General features: G+C 40.5%; 1 protein-coding gene across 3 annotated transcripts in view; it reads left to right on the top strand.

Moving 5' to 3' along the window:
* The first annotated feature begins 2,084 nt into the window (after window positions 1-2,084).
* Window positions 2,085-16,814, top strand: part of LOC142402970 (guanine nucleotide-binding protein G(q) subunit alpha) — a 150,678-nt gene continuing 135,948 nt past the window's right edge. Inside the window, exon 1 of one of the 3 annotated variants that reach the window (XM_075488999.1) lies at window positions 2,085-2,628. In XM_075488999.1, coding sequence (XP_075345114.1) covers window positions 2,493-2,628 — 136 coding nt within the window. In that variant the 5' untranslated portion in view covers window positions 2,085-2,492. The remainder of the gene's footprint in view (window positions 2,629-16,814) is intronic. The other 2 variants (XM_075489001.1, XM_075489000.1) reach the window with 2 other exon arrangements.

The following is a 16,814-nucleotide window of genomic DNA, read 5'->3' as shown; positions in this document are numbered from 1 at the left end:
TGAATATTTATTGTAATCTGCACCACACACCCATTGTCATCTTTTTGGGCCACAACTTTTAGGAGGAAATTCTGATATGTTGAGAATTTATTTCATGAAGAAAAATCTTTTCCCCTTTAGTTACTTATTTGCATTTTTACATTTATCATATTTGTAATTCAGTGTATAGAAATCTTTATCACTGAATTTAATATTAACACATTAATCTGGGACCACAAGATAGACAGATTAAATACATACATATACCTACATACATATGAATTTTAAAATCAACATCAGGTAAATAAAGAAGATGCTTTTACTGAAATATAATTTTTGATTAATAAATAGGATTATGGAATTTAGAATAAAATTCACATATTCATTTACTGGAATAAAGAAACATAAAAATATTCCAAATTTTCTTAAATGCTTTTATACATTATACATAAAAATATGATATAGATCTAAAGAAAAATCATGCATTTTTAAAGTAACAGAAGACATTTTCATGCTCTAAAAACAGAGAAATATATTATTCTATTGATTATTACATTTTCATTTTTTAAATTTCCTGTTAGACTTGCACCTTATGGTGGACTCTACTTAATTCATATTGTCAGCATATATAAACAGTTGTAAGAAAGAGCACATGATTTTCAAAACAGTTAACAGGTGCTGGAGAGGACATCACACATGAAACTAGAAGATGGAGAGTGATGCACCCCTCTACCTACTTAATAGACTACTGTGACTTTCCTGGAAGATTTTGCAACATTCCCAGATAGCTAATTTAATATGAAGGTGGGAAAAGGTAGGGCAGGTGTGGGAATTTTGAAATATTTTACAGATCCACAAAAACTAGAACTTAATATGTCTATCAAATTGTGTGCTATCACTCTGGGGGCTACTAAAGGCTATGTTAAAGACAGGCTTTCTAGTACTGGAATTGAAGGCAAGCTGGTCTGGGGTTGTGAAAAAGGATGGTAGTTAAAAGCATTGGTTGAATAAAGGTCACAACAACAGAATGTAAAATGCAATATATCTATGCCTTGAAATGATAGAATATTAGGTTTTTATAAGCAAGGGAAGTATCCTACTGTTTTTATTTGTTGTAAATGTCTTTTATTTTTTCTGTATATGACAGAACTATTCAAATACCATTTTCAGGATTACCAGCATAAAAAGTTACTAGCATCTAGTATACTTTTATCCCCCACATTTTAATTTCCAGCTGAATGTGGAGAAGATACTTCTCCCCTCATGTAAATTATTACATTTTCCCCCTTTCCCTATGAACCGAAGACATCTCTTCTAGGAAGAGTATGCAAGGGTATAATAAAAATATGCATTATCGACTAAAACCAAAGGTAGCAAAAGCAAATAAAACGTGTAGAATGTAAAAAAAAAAATATCTGCCCTACAGGACAAATAAGAGAAGGCTGTGTTCCTCGCGGCTGTTTGGTGTGAGAGACTCTCCTCTCCTCTCCCCTCTTTCCTCCCCGACAGTTGTGGGCCTGGAGGGGTGGCCTTCGAGCACCGGGCTTGGTCGGGAGCAGCATCTCGGGAGTTCCCGGCTCCACCAACCGCTCATTCCCGGCGCACAGCGGCGCAGAGTGGGAGAGGCAGCAGGAGAGACGGTCCGCCATATTTCTGCCTCACCACGCCCGCGGAGCCAAGCCATTAAAAAGCCCGGCGAGCTGGGCTCACAGTGTGCATGTCCTAGTCTCTGCCTGCTTTCTCTTCCTCTCTGGTGGCGCCCTTTCTACTCGCCTCCTCTCTCTTTTTTACTGCTAGGGCAGGAACGAGCCGCGACAGCTCTTCGGCAGCAGTTCTCCCTGCGAGAGGGGCGAGTAACTGTGCCTGGAAGAAAGGTCCACTGTAAGGAAGTCCTCCCGCCAGGCGCACGCTGAGATTGCCGGGCGGTGGCGGGCTTGCCCACTTTCGGAAGGGGGCAAACTCTCGCTTTAGGACAGAGGCAGCGACAGGGAAGTGTGTGTGAGGAGGGGAGGGATTAGCGACCGTTAGCATTTCCGTGGGGGGGTGGTTACTTCAGAGAGCGGTGGGGGTGTAGTTTGCGAGGGACATTTGGGGGCCGAGTTGGCTGCAGGAGGAGGAGGTGGCGGTGGCAGTGGCAGCAGAGATAGCGGTGAGGGAAGGAGGGAGAGGGGTGTCTGTGCTGAGCAGCTTGGCTCGCCTAGATAGCACTGCTGCCGCCGCGGCTGCTATGGTGGATGTTTTCATATTACTTGGTGCATAATTTAGAGGAGAGGAAGAGTTGGAAGCGGCGACTATTAGAGGCAGGGAACGGGGGATCTTTGCTGCCGGGGGCCCCCTCTCTTTCTCCTTGCCCGTGTGTGGCATTGAGACAGCTCCCTGCGCATGCCCTGCAGTGCCTGGGTGGGGGCTCCCGGGCAGAGAGCGTCTGTGTCCCCCGGGGCTGGTGCTTTGGTGGGGTGTGTGTGCGCGCGCGTTTTTAGGGGTGGGGGTTGTGTCTGAACCAGTTAGGAAGAATGACTTTGGAGTCCATCATGGCGTGCTGCCTGAGCGAGGAAGCCAAGGAAGCCCGGCGGATCAACGACGAGATTGAGCGGCAGCTGCGCCGGGACAAGCGGGACGCCCGTCGGGAACTGAAGCTGTTGCTGCTGGGTGAGTGCGGGCCGCCGTCGGCACATACGCCTTAAGTGCCGCTGGGGGTGCAGCCCAGACATCGCCGCCCCGGGCTCCCTCCGGCTGGCCCCACTGGCGCGTTACATGGCGTGGTCGGTTCGGTTTCTCCCGGGCACTCGCCACCTTCGCTGCGGGGCGGCCGTGGCCGTGGCGGCCTGCTCGCCGTTCCTCTGTTGTTTGTGTGCGCCCGTGTGCAGGCTTCGCCGAGGCGCTTGTAGCTGGGTAAATAATTGTGGTTCCTATGGGTGGTTTTGATATGGTAGGGAACCCGGTCTTCCAAAATGGAGAGGGAAAGGATGGCTGGTGCGTGAGGGGGTTTTGGGGGAATATCGGCGATGATGGGTGTAGGAGAGTGATGGTAAGGAAGCAGATTAATGAAAGAACTCGCAGGGGGAGTTGCTTTGCAGATTGATGGTGACAGGCTTTAATATCTGCATTTTTCTGTGAGCCTTGGAAAGGTGGTTGTGTCACCGGTTGCATTTTTTTAATCGTGATTTTTATTTAATGAGGCAAACTGGGATAAGGGGCTTATGCCCAGTTTGTAGACTGATTTTTAAAGCAAAAGGAGAAAGAAACCATAAAGACCCAGATGCACCCATGAAACTGAAGAGTAACCTTAAGTATGCTGGAGGATAACAGGATCTTTAATACCTTTGGAATCCACCCACTGTTTAGGAAATAAAATATATTGTATCATTTATCTTTTAATTAAAACAGAGGTGGTTATTTTGGAGCCACAAGTGTGCAAAGGCAATGTTTGTTTAATAGGAATTTGGCTCGTGTTAAAATAAGCCTTTTGAATTAAAATACATTTGTCCATATCTGATGTGCTCTACTACATTGTGTAGTTCTTGTGGTAATACAGCTTCTGCCTTAGACTAGCAGGCCTTGAAATATGTCTGCACCAGTGTTTGGTGTGTGGATGAATGGGAATGTTCCAAGTGGATGTGGGGTGTTTATGCCAAAGACTTTTGTCTTGGGTCATGCACATGAAAGTAATGATTTATATTGGGGGAATAAACTGCCTTTTCAATAAGGTAAGGAGAGTTGAAAGGAAGTAAATTTATTTTAATGCTTGCTTATGAATGTGTTATTTCCTACTTTAAATAATACAGTTGGTCTTATGTATATGGAGAAAGGTATTGGGATCCTTAACTGATGTGGAAAAAGGAGGGGTGGAGACAGATACAATGCTACCAGTAATAACGTTCTGTCTCATTTTGGCCTAATTTTTGGCTGATGGAAGTGTGTGCTGTGGCTATTTCAAGATCCAAACCCAAGAAAAAATAGAGGACGGATAGCTTGCATTTGTTTAATTTTATGTATGTTTAAGTATAATTACTTAAATGTCAACTGCCTCTCCTGTAGCAAATGTATATAGTTGACTTGTTACTTGGGTCCAAATTGTTTCTGCATTTCCTGGTTTTCTTTCAGTACTGCTAGAGGTTTCTCCCAAGTTTTTAAAAAATGCATGAAACTTATTGAATGATACTAACATATACCACCCAGAGGAGGAATTCAGAGATTTGGTTCTACAATCAGTAGTGCAGAACTTGTATTGTTTTATAAGATCCACCCACTGGTAACGTTAAGTGTATAGATAGGTATTGGTAGATTAGGGCCTAATTGTGGCATTGCTTTAGACCAAATGAAATAAGGTGATTTCAGAGCAAATAGATAAGAAGCCATCACTTAGAAAGCTTTGGAGAAAACTCACTGATTGCCTGTATGAACGTTTTCTGCATATATCGGTATAAACCATGCTTCTGAAGATGTAAGGATGATGTATGAGAAACCAAGAGAAGTAAACATTCTGCTTCATACTTAATAGCATATTTGTATTTGAGTAGAAACCAGTATACAAATTGTTATTGTATATGCATTTTTCATACATGACTGAGGCTGACAAAGTACAATATTTGATTGAAAGTGTTTGTGCATGTGCAGCTGTTTAACAGTTAATGATCTCATCTTGTAAAATGCAGTATAGCAGTGAACCATTGTTGAAGTTATGGGGCTGGATAGAGAATCAAGTTTCAATTTATAAAATAACCAAACAACAAAAAAACCCACCAAAAAACCCCCACAACAAAACTTTCTAAAAATTTGTTTTAATTAGCGGGTTTCTCTTGGGTATCTGACAGTACTTCTTTCAGTCGCTCTCACTGCTTCCCCAGCATAGTCATTTGTTCAGTTCTTAAGTTTGTGTTATTTGTTTGGGTCATTTATATGGTTGAGATGGACAAAACCATTTTAAAAATAGGAAAATAATTGAAATGGTGAGACTGGGAACATAAATGTCTGAAATTGCTTAAAGTCATCCATTTTTTTTAATTGGTTTGACCTCTACTGTCCCATTACATATCTTTGTCCCTCAAAACTTAAAGTAGCAGTATTGCTTTATTTTATGTAAATGTTAGGCAAGCTTTTTTCAAAAGTGCCAACTTCTCAGTCCTACTTTGAAAAGTGTTGTTGGACTTAGAAGCTTAAGTGGGTTAAAGGCTTTTGAACGTGGGACAAAGGTATATCCGTTTGATCATAAGGAGAGAACACAGTTTAAGCTGAGCTGTGTTAATTGACCATGCGTACTCTTTGAACTTGTTGCAAGTGCAAAGTAAAAGGTATTAACTCAAAAGCTTTTAAAGAACAAATGAGCATATCTATGCCACACTTTTTTTTTTCCTTGTTTAAAAATTAGATGTACATACAAATGCACATATGTAGTAAATATAAAGAACAAATTCTGGGTTGGAAAAGAGGATTCCCCCCCTCCCCCTCTTAATTTGTAGAAATTATAGTGCTTCCTTGCAAAGTGAAATATTTCCCTCCTAACTGTGTAGGTTACTGTTACTGTGTGACACACACTATGCTGTGTACACCCTTATTGTGTATTAATAATGATATTTTTTTAATGATATCTTTTTACTTTTCATAGGATCAGAGTTTAAAATGTTGAAAGTAATTTCTGGGAAACTTTTTTTGCATGGTAAGATTATTTTAAATTATTAGTTAAAAAATAAACCCTCTCCATGATTAAACATTAAAATACCACTTTTAGGTACTGCATTGAACATCATTGTCCTGTTCTATTCTAAAAATTAAGCAAAGTATCTTTTTTTTTTATTATTGTAATTCTAAAAAGTGAGAACTCTAACATATGCACTGAAGTGTATTACAAAGACATAGTAATAGTTCAGTTAGCACAACTTGGCTGTAATGTTTAAGGTACTTTGAAACAAATTCAGTCTTCTACTGAATTTGGTTTTCATCTTCTGTATTTTTCAAATTCTTCTGGATTTCATTACTACTGAACATTTCATAAAACCTTATGATTGTTCTCCAGAGTGTAAAGTTGTTAATATCCATCTGTTGTTTGCTGTTGTAAAAACATTTATTGTTATAATACAAAAAAGAGGTGGTTTTAGTATTTTATATTGGTATATACCAAACAATGTACAGTATTCTGTATGCTTGTGTTTTAAGCATGTATGTACATATTTATTGTTAAGTAGTAAGAGCCATGTGCTCTAGCTTTCTATGTGTATCATTTTGACTGTCATCAGTGGAAGTTTTGCCTGATCTCGGAAAGCAATGTTTGGGCCTAAATGTTAGACTGTAGCCATAAGCCTTCACTGCTGGACATACTATGCCTGTACACTGTATATACTTATGTTATGCATTATTTTCTCATCAGGAAATGTCTTGAGTATCTAAGAAAATAATTAGCAATATCTTGCTAGCTATGTCTATATATCTATAAGCTTTGGCAAAATTAAGTATTGGAGGGCTTGACAGTGTGCTTGCTGTTTTGTATCGTGCTTGCAGTTATTGCAGTTATTATGTGTAAAGCATGGCTCTTAAGGCAAAGGTGTTCTTTTTGTTTGAAATAGCAGATGAGTCAGTGAAGCAAGGTGTCAAATATGAGTATCCTTTCATTCTCTATATGTTACCAAAGGAAACAGGTGTGGGAGGTAAACCATTTGAATTTAGCATGAATTGCAACTAGTCTTAACTGGAAGACTTTTTTTTTTGTTCTCTGAACCTACAAGATATATATATGTGTGGGTTTTTTTTAATACCTGCGTTAGCTGAATGAAAGATTCGCATGCAGAACTCAGTGAATTAGCAAAGACTTAGACTTAAAACTTGGAGAGGAAGTGGGCCCATCAAGCCAACAATGAATCTTCCTTCCCTGCTGTAATCTGAGTAATCTGGTTGTGTCGCCATCCTTGGAAGTATTTAAAAGACATTTGGATGAGGTGCTTAGGGACATGGTATAGTGGTGGTCTTGGTAGTGTTAGGTTGGACTCGATGATCTTAAAGGTCTTTTCCAACCTATACGATTCTGTGATTCTGAAATACCTATGCAAATAGACAGTCTCCTCTACTTATATAAGTAGGTAAACTGATACTATGTGTGTTTCAGTTTTATGCACGCAATTTAAAAATACTGATATTAGATAGTATATTCTAATTGGCTATTTTTTTTTGCTCTTCATTAAAGCAGAAAACTTAATTATTTTGAAAGAGCATTGCAACCTTTTCTTATTATCTTGTATTGATCCATACTTATACTCGCACTGAACACTTAAATAATTTTAGGTAGTTACAACAGTATGTATTTACAATTAGAAAACAAACATACTTAATATATTATCTTGATGTGTGTTGAAACTAGATTGGTAAGTATCTCTTACTTTGGAGAAGCTGTTTCTAAATTTATCTAATTTGATTCTGGATGACAAACACTGATATATTCTATTATATATAGACATATACATCCATATATAAAAAGAACTGTTTTTGAGGAAAACAGGAATCATCATCTTTATCGGTGTGATGTAATGATTTCACACTTGCTGGAAAAGAGCATATTTTTTAATGCATGATGAAGGAATATTTTATTTTCAGCCCTTATAAAGGATTTTCTTGTGGGTTTGTTTGTTTGTTTTGATTTTCCTTCTTTAGAAGTGATCTACTGTAGTTAATGGAAATTAGCTTAACCTCAATAGTCAAAGAATTCTGACTAACTTAATTTTGCTCATATGTCAAAAAGCCAAGGGACCCCAAATTTGTACTTCCCATTTAAAAACAATATTGAATTCGTACAGGAGGGAAACATATATGCTGAACAGAGGAATCTCTTGAGAAGGTACTTTTGGGTATATATTGTAATGTTAAGAAATAATTCTGTGGTTTTTAGCTACTTCAAATTATTTTTGTTGATGTATAAGACAATATTTCTTTTGAAGTAATATGACAATCTCTGCAAAAGTAATCCCAGGAAGGTGTGAAAATAGCATTATAAGGTAGATGTGTGTTTCTTGCTCTGCTGAATGGAATAACACTCAGGAAAGATGTGTTCTCATACTTGAACAAAACTGTAGGAACAGCTGTTGCTAATAAAATTATGGGAAATTTTTCAACATTCACCTTTTATTTGCTCTACTTATTTAAAAGTATGACTAGCAAGAATCAAGAGCAAGAAAGCAATATCAAAACTGAGGAAGGATTTGAATGTAGGAAATGCTATGAAGCCATATATACGGTATTCTTAAGATCAAAGAAGTAAGTGTGCAGCAGCAGGTTTTAAGTATTGTGTTAACCCTGTGCAAAGAAATGAGAGAGATTAATACTGAAGGGCATGAGTCTAAGTGATACTATAGCTTTGAAAGTTTTAAAAGTTACTGGGGAAGTTCCAGGAACAACATAAATGTGGGTGGTTGGTGTCTGGTGTCGTTTGTGTCGTCCGTCTCCGTCGTCCCCCCTGTCGTGTCCCCCCCCCCGCTAAATTTAAGAATAGACTAGTTCAGTTGGAAGGGACCTACAACAATCATCTAGTCCAACCGCCTTAAGGGTGTTGTCCAAATGCCTCTTAAACACTGACAGACTTGGGGCATCGACCACCTCTCTAGGAAGCCTGTTCCAGTGTTTGACCACCCTCTCAGTAAAGAAATGCTTCCTAATATCTAGTCTGAACCTCCCCTGACGCAGCTTTGACCCATTCCCACGCAAGTATAAATTTAAGATTAAATCTTAAATGTTCTGAAAGCACATTGCTTCCCTCAAAGAATAATGTTGATATAGACAATAAACTGAAAGGTGATTGTTGACAGATTTTTGTTCTTTGTGGGTTTTGAAAGGACAAATTGCTTGGAATAATCAAGCTATTCAATTTTCATACTATGTTTAATGTTTAGAGCTGGGTCAGTACTATAGAGTTTTGTCACAGAACTCCTGTGTGGATGCAGTTGCCAACAAAAAAATGCTACTGTTTTGTTTATGTGTCTGAGAAGGTGGTGTGACTATGCCAGAAACAAACAAAACCCATCAATCAAACAGAAGATTCCTCCTTTGTTGGTCCATTCAAGCAGAAACATCCAACAAACTACTGTTAAGAACTATATGGTTTAGAAAAGGCCCACGGTGGTGGTTAAACTCATCTTTCTGTGGAGGGGAGGTGATGTCTAATATGTATATAGGTTGAATAAAGCAGTAGGACATCAAAAAGTCTATAAAAATGGAAACCCTTAGTGAATCAGTGAAGTGAAAAGATAGGTGTACTGCGTCTGGCTGGGATTGAGTTAATTTTCCTCATAGCAGCCCATATGGTGCTGTGTTTTAGATTGGTGTGTTATCAAACTCTGTTTTGGTCACCAATGTTTTAGCTACTGCTGAACAGTGCTTGCACAGCATCAAGGCCTTCTCTCCTTCTCATTCTGCTGCCCCATGGAGTAAGCTGGGGGTGGGAAGAGGTTGGGAGGGGACATAGCCAGGACAGCTGACCCCAAATGACCAAAGGGATATTCCATACCATATCACATCATGCACATAAAACTGGGGGGGGGTGGGGAGTTTTTCCAAAGTATCCATTGCTTGGGGACTGGCTGGGCATCAGTCTGCTGGTGGTGAGCGATTGCTTTTGCATCACTACTTTTTTTTTTTTTTTTTTTTTTCCCCCCCTCCTCTTCACTTATTAAACTGTCTTTATCTCAGCCCACTAGTTTGATTTTGTTTATTTTTTTTCTTGTTTTTGCCCTTCTGATTCTCTCCCCCATCCTGCTGGGGAGGGAGTGAGCGAGTGACTGGGTGGGGGCTCACCTGCCAGCCGGGGTCAACCCACTACAATAGAAGAGGCTGTATCACTGTTGTCTTCATGCAGCTGAGCTGTGTATTGGCACTTTCATCTCAAACTTGGCTATTCATGAATTAGGCTGACCTTCTCTGTAGTGGAAGAAGCATCTGTTAGGAATGGCACTAGACTAGGGTTTTTCTTGGAGCAAATAGTTGAATAGTTGGACTGAATGTCTTCCCAAGGTCCTGCCCTCATCTATGCCTTTTGTATTAGATCTAGGAAAATACCATGGTGGTTCTTGTTGAAATGCTTTATGATTCACCACAAGCTATCAAGAGTCTGTTACAGGAGGGTGGTGGTGTTTTTTTTTTTTTTTCCCCCTTGAGGGAAGCTGGAAAGGGCAGTCAGCATTTCAAGTATCTTCTTTTCCTTTCTTTTATTAAAATCTTCTCTCTTCTACAAAGAGATCAGTGCACTTAGATCCTTAACTCTATTTGAAGTTAACTCAAAATAGAGTTCTGATCTGGGTAAATGTCACCAAATGTGGATCAGAAATTTTTCTGCATGGGTTTAGCCAACTTCAAGTTAAATTCTAGCGAAGAGCTAGAATTAGTTTAGAATTTAAAAATTAGCCATGATCTCAATCAAAAAAAAATCACCTTCTTGCTCATGGTTTTATAAATAGAGCAACTATGTAAGGAAACATGTCTAGGTACATTTTGAAATATTCCATTAGAATAAATATTTTGGACATCACAGTATTTTCATTTATGGCACAGAACTTGCATTATTGCGTAGTCCTGTTCATATGCCTGTCATTGTACCTGAGCTGTATGCTCACTGGCTGCTAGTGCACCACTTACTGGCACTTGGCTAGTTCATTGTTCTACTAGGTGCAAAGTCAAATGCTACATAATAATCTTTGGCAAGAGTCCTTGTACTGAGTGAGAACACTTATGTAAGTTAAGGAAAGTTGCTTTTCTCTTTGTTCTACAAACCCATCGCAGGAGAGTTTTTCAACTCTTAAGTCTTTATGACTATCTGAATGTTAATTCTCTTGCTCGTGTTAGAGTATGTTGGATAAGAATGCCTGAAACTATTTCAACCCATGTTTCTGGGTAAATGGGAGTTGGCCAGAAAGTCAGACAGAAGGTTTCTGTAGCAGCAAATGCTAACTTATAAGGACAGAAAAACTCAAACGCATAAAAGTTGGGAAAGATGCCATAATTCCTTGTACTTTTAGGAACCTATCAGGCTTGGGAAACTGAGGATCTAATATGGGACCTCTTTTTTTACTCTGATACTGGATTTACTAAGCACTATGTATGCCACTTCATCTCATAGACCAGGGCAATACTAGCAACAAAAATTAAATGCTTGTGCTGGGTCTGGCTGGGATGGAGTTAATTTTCCTCATAGCAGCCTGTATGGTGCTGTGTTTTGGATTTGTGACTAAAACAGTGTTGATAAACACCACTGTTTTGGCTATTGCTGAGCAGTGCTTTCACAGCGTCAAGATTTTTTTTTTTTGTGATATTTCAAGACTTAAGGCAGGAGGGCTTCTCAGTCAGTTCTTCTAAAACTCTTTGATAAGAGATGTCTTGACCTGCTGAGTAACAATGTTCTAACTTTGGTAACTGCTCTGTAACATCTTCAGTAACTGATGTAGTGGAAACTCTTTCATTGTCACTTTAAATATGATCTGTGTTTCCCTAAAACTAAACCAGAAATATTTACAAATTATGTGTGGATTTTCTGTGTTAATATGAAGAGCCGTATCCATTTGGTAAAGGACCAATGCTGTTTTTTTTTTTTTTGTATGAAAATGTGAAGTTTAAACAACAACAAAAAATCAAAAAAGTCTTAAACCCTTGAGTTCTTCATTTAACACACACCCCCCCTAACAATTTTTAATACTTCCCAAGGTTTTGGCTTACCTATTTCAACTTTATCTTTTTACCTCCCCTCTTATCCAGACTGCTTTTACTGTTTTTCAGGCTTTCTTGTTTTATGGAATTGAGGCTGTCTAGCTATTTAATGAAATGTTCTGAAATGACTCTCAGTTGTTTCTGAAATGACTCTCAGTTGTTTCCTTTTAAAATTTAAATGCAGTTCTCGCTCCTAATTCTGTCAGCTTTTGTTCAAGTATCTCTCATAAAACATGAAGTATTTGTACTACTGGTTTTGGACTGCTTTTGCTTGCACATAGCAAATGTAATCGAGTCATGATCACATCCTCTAGAAGTTACTTTTTACTTCAGTTCTGTCACAAGTTCTCTTTCTTAATATGCTAAGATGTATTTCTGTATGGTGCTTTTCTGTGTTAGAAAATTATAATTTCTGAAATACAGAAATTCCAAAGTCATTTGCTTGAGACTTGGCATCAGTTACATGGTCCTGGGAGACTATTACCTCCTTCCCTTTTCATTAAAGTTAACTGTTTAAAGAGCCTCACTCAGTTGTCTGTCAAATCAGCTGTGACTTGGTCATCTGTCATGGCTCCAGCTTTTGTGTCAATTTTTTTATCTATTAGAATTTAAACTGAAAACTTTAAAGATCACTGGCTAGAAGCCAATTTTGAAGCACAGAAACATTAACTGCTGAACTTTCACTCATGTAAATCTTTGCTTCAGTTATACCTCTCTGTTAAAATTTAATCTGTATATTAGCAAATTTTTGGGTTTATCACCTACACATCTCATTTTTGTATGGACAGTTGAATTTCCTCTTAATTTGATGCTTTGTTTAATTTTAATCTTATTTTGATTGATTTCTGCTAAATAAGTGCACTGTTGTCTTCCCTCTCATTCTTCCCTTTCAGTAGTGAAATGATACTCTGGCCTCTTTGGCCAGTCTGTCTTTCTGAATGTTGTTTCTTTGATTTGGAAGAATCAAAATTATTGGTTTCATAGCAAAACTGAAGTATCATCAGTGGATACTCACAGATGACATGTTCACACATGTTCAACTTTGCTGTCATTGTCTGTGTTAAATATAGTTAAGCAAGTCCCTTGATCTATTGTCAGGGACTTGCTTGCATCCAAATAGCTATTCCATTAAAGTGCACTCTATCCCAGCCACATGCACCTACTCCTTGGGATACCTGCAGACTTCTCTTAGTACTATATGTGCTGCGCTCATGGCTCATCTACCTCATGAGCACTATATGACTATACACCAATGCCCTTGTGCAAGGGGCAATGCATGGTGAATGTTGGCAGCAGCTATTTAGCACTTCTGTGAAATAGGAAAAAAGTGTCATGTTACACCTTGAGAAACAATGACTTTGGAGGACTGTTATAAGGCTTTCTGCAAAGGGTCCAAGTGTGTCCTTAACAGCTGCATGGTTCTTGTTCTCCTGAAGGAATTGAATGCTCCAGGACTTAACTGCAAGTGGAAGAGTCTGGGATGCTTACAGTATACCTTCTCTCTCTGATCATAGTCTAGCTTTTGGTCATGGCCAGACTTAATCTTACCAAGATGAAGATTTGGGGCCTGTGGGACTACGTTGTCCTATGTGCCTGTGGTGACCAGCAGGTTGTGCATAATTTTCAGATGTGGATGAACACAGCTGAAGCATGGTTGGGTTTTGACTCCTGCTCTCCAGCATTGACACATGCAGCCTGAGCTCCTGTACCCCCTGGAAATTAGTTTCCTTGTCTAGTAGAAAATTTAAACCACCGACTCATTCTGCTTGGTGGGCAGGGAGTTTGGGGTTAGTGAGTCCACAGTGAGTGTGCTGCAGCATCATCTTGCAGATGTGTATGAGCTATGGCAACTAATTACAAATGGAGTAGTCACAGCAGGACTGAGACCTCCTAACTCGGGTACACACAGTTTGGCAATGCCCCTAATGCCATATGTGAAGTACTTACGGATACTGTGCCCGTAAGCCCAGGCCAGTACCAACACATCCTGACAAATAACACTTGATCATGATAAACTCAGCTCTTCTGCCTAGTGCTCAGAGGTTCTCTGTCTACTGCCAGCAAATTCCCTTTGCGCACAAAACAAAACCTTTTTTAAGTAACACAAGATAAAAACACTCTCTTCTTTCCCTCCCAACACTCTCGCTAACATAAGTGTGCTACAAAGTCAGGAGATCTTGCAAAGGCCAAGATCTATCTGTAGGTTCCTTTTTTAATGTAAAACTGCTGCTCAGTGCTCTTATGGTAACTAGACAGTGAAATCCTTGAAGAGGGTTAGGCCTCAACAACTAGATCTCGTTTAGCCTTCAAGTAGTCATGCTTGGCTCTTTGCTATTATTTTATAAAAAGGGCAGGCAGACTTCTGATTTTTCCTTTTCTTAGAATAGAATAGATTATTTCAGTTGGAAGGGATCTACAACAATCATCTAATCCAACTGGCTGACCAAAAGTTGAAGCATAGTATTAAGGGCATTGTCCAAATGCCTCTTAAACACTGACAGGCTTGGGGCATTGATCACCTCTCTAGGAAGCCTGTTCCAGTGTTTGACCACCCTCTTGGTAAAGACATGCTTCCTAATGTCAAATCTGAACCTCCTGTGAGACAGCTTTGAACCATTCCCACGTGTCCTGTCACTGGATACCAGGGAGAAGAGATCAGCACCTTCCTCTCCACTTTGCCTCCTCAGGAAGCTGTAGAGAGCAATGAGGTTACCCCTCAGCCTCCTTTTCTTCAAACTAGACAAACCCAGAGTCCTTAGCTGCTCCTCATAGGACATGCCTTCCAGCCCTTTCACCAGCCTTGTTGCCCTCCTCTGGACACATTCAAGTACCTTAACATCCTTCTTAAATGGTGGGGCCCAGAACTGCACACAGTACTCAAGGGGAGACCGCACCAATGCTAAATACAGAGGGATAATCACCTCTTTTGAGCAGCTGGTTATGCTGTGTTTGATGCACCCCAGGATGTGGTTTGCCCTCTTGGCTGCCAGGGCACACTGCTGACTCCTGTTGAGCCTGCCGTCAACCAGCACCCCCAGATCCCTTTCTGCAGGGCTGCTCCCCAGCCACTCCTCTCCCAATCTATACTTGTGCCCAGCATTACTCCGTCCCAGGTGCAGAACCCGGCATTTGGTCTTGTTAAATTTCATGCCATTAATGATTGCCCAATGCTCCAATCTATCTAGATCCCTCTGCAAGGCCTCCTGTCCCTCAAGAGAGTCACCAGCACCTCCCAGTTTAGTATCGTCAGCAAACTTGCTAAGGGTGCATTCAACTCCTGCATCCAGATCGTTGATAAAACTATTGAACAGAACTGGCCCTAGAATTGAGCCCTGAGGAACACTGCTGGTGACTGGTCGCCAGCCAGATGTAAGCCCCATTCACTACAACCCTTTGAGGCCTGCCACTCAACCAGTTCTTCGTCCAGCGCACATGAACCCACTCATCCCACAGTTGGACAATTTGTCCAGAAGCATGCTGTGAGGGACAGTATCAAAAGCCTTCCTAAAATCCAGAAAAACTACATCCACTGCCTTCCCTTCATCCACTAGGCGGGTGACCTTATCATAGAAGGATATCAAATGACTTAGGACTTTCCTTTTGTGAACTCATGTTGGCTGTGCCTGATGATTGCATTGTCCTTTAAATGCCTTTCAATAGCACCCAGTATGATCTTCTCCATAATTTTTCCAGGTACTGAGGTTAGTCTAAACAGGTCTGTAGTTCCCTGGGTCTTCCTTCACGCCCTTCTTGTAAATTGGAATAGCATTGGCTAGCTTCCAGTCAGCGGGGACCTCCCAAGACCTTTGGTAGATGATTGAGAGGGGTCCTGCCTAACATCCACTAGCTCCTTCAGTACTCTGGGATGAATCCCTTCAGGCCCCATGGACTTGTGAACATTCAGCTGATACAGCTGGTCCCTTACAATTTCAGTGTCCACAAATGGAAAGTCACTGTTCCCACACTCGTGGTCCTCCGAATCAGGGGACTGGGCATCCCAAGGTTTATCAGTATTATTAAAGCCTGAGGCAAAAAAAGCATTGAATGCCTCTGCTTTTTCTTCATCCCTATTAGTCAGATGACCATCTTCATCAACTATTGGTCTAATGTTTCCTTTAGACCTCCTCTTGCTATTAATGTACTTAAAAAAGCCTTTCTTGTTGTCTGACACAACACTGGCCACTTTCAACTCTAGTTGAGCTTTGGCCTTTTGTGTCTTCTCCTTGCATATGCAAACCACAGCTCTGTAATCTTCCTGCAAAGCCTGACCTTGCTTCCAGAGATCATACAATTTCTTTTGCCTCTTGAGCTACACGAGGAGTTCCCTGTTCAGCCAAGCTGGTCTTCTGCCCCTCTTGCTTGACTTATGACACAATGGGGTTGCTTGCTCCTGTGCTTCTAAAAGGTGGTTCTTGAAAATTGACCAGCACTTGTGGACCCTTAAGCCCTCAAAAGCAGATTCCCAGGGGATGCTGCTAAGTAGCTCCCTGAGTAGCTTAAAGTTTGCTCTCTTGAAGTCCAGGGTAGCAACTCTGCTGTCCTTTTTTCTCATTACACTGAAAAGTTTAAGCTCAACCATTTTGTGATCACTGTGGCCAAGACAGCCACTTACCATCACATCTGCCATGAGTCCTTCTCTATTCACAAACAACAAGTCTAGGAGGGCATCTTTCCTAGTTGGCTCACTGAGTACTTGTGACAAGAAATTTTCTTCCACAAACCTCAGGAATTTCCCAGGCTTGCTTGTCACAGCAGTATGGTATTCCCTGTTCATGTCTGGGAAGTTGAAATCTCCCATAAGGACAAGGGCTTCTGATCCAGAGAAATCTCCTAATTGCCTATAGAATAACTCATAGGTGGTAACATCCTGGCTGGGTGATCAATAGTAGACACCCACTACAACATCTCCTTTGTTTTCCATTCCCCTAATCCTTACCCAGAGGCTCTCAACCACGTCACCCCTAACTGTAAGGGCTGTACAGTCAAACCTCTCCCTTACATGCAGAGTGCGACACCTCCACCTCGCCTGCCCTGCCTATCCCTCCTGAACAGCCTGTAGCCCTCCATCCCAGCACTCCAATCACAGGACTCATTCCACCAAGTCTCACTAATACCAATGACATCATAGCTCTGGGAACTGACCAATGCTTCCAGTTCATCCT

The sequence above is a fragment of the Mycteria americana genome (assembly GCF_035582795.1).
Source record: "Mycteria americana isolate JAX WOST 10 ecotype Jacksonville Zoo and Gardens chromosome Z unlocalized genomic scaffold, USCA_MyAme_1.0 Scaffold_18, whole genome shotgun sequence".
Classification (NCBI taxonomy): domain Eukaryota; kingdom Metazoa; phylum Chordata; class Aves; order Ciconiiformes; family Ciconiidae; genus Mycteria; species Mycteria americana.
The sequence above is the reverse complement of the archived record's forward strand: the minus strand, read 5'-3'. Positions and strand labels throughout refer to the sequence as shown.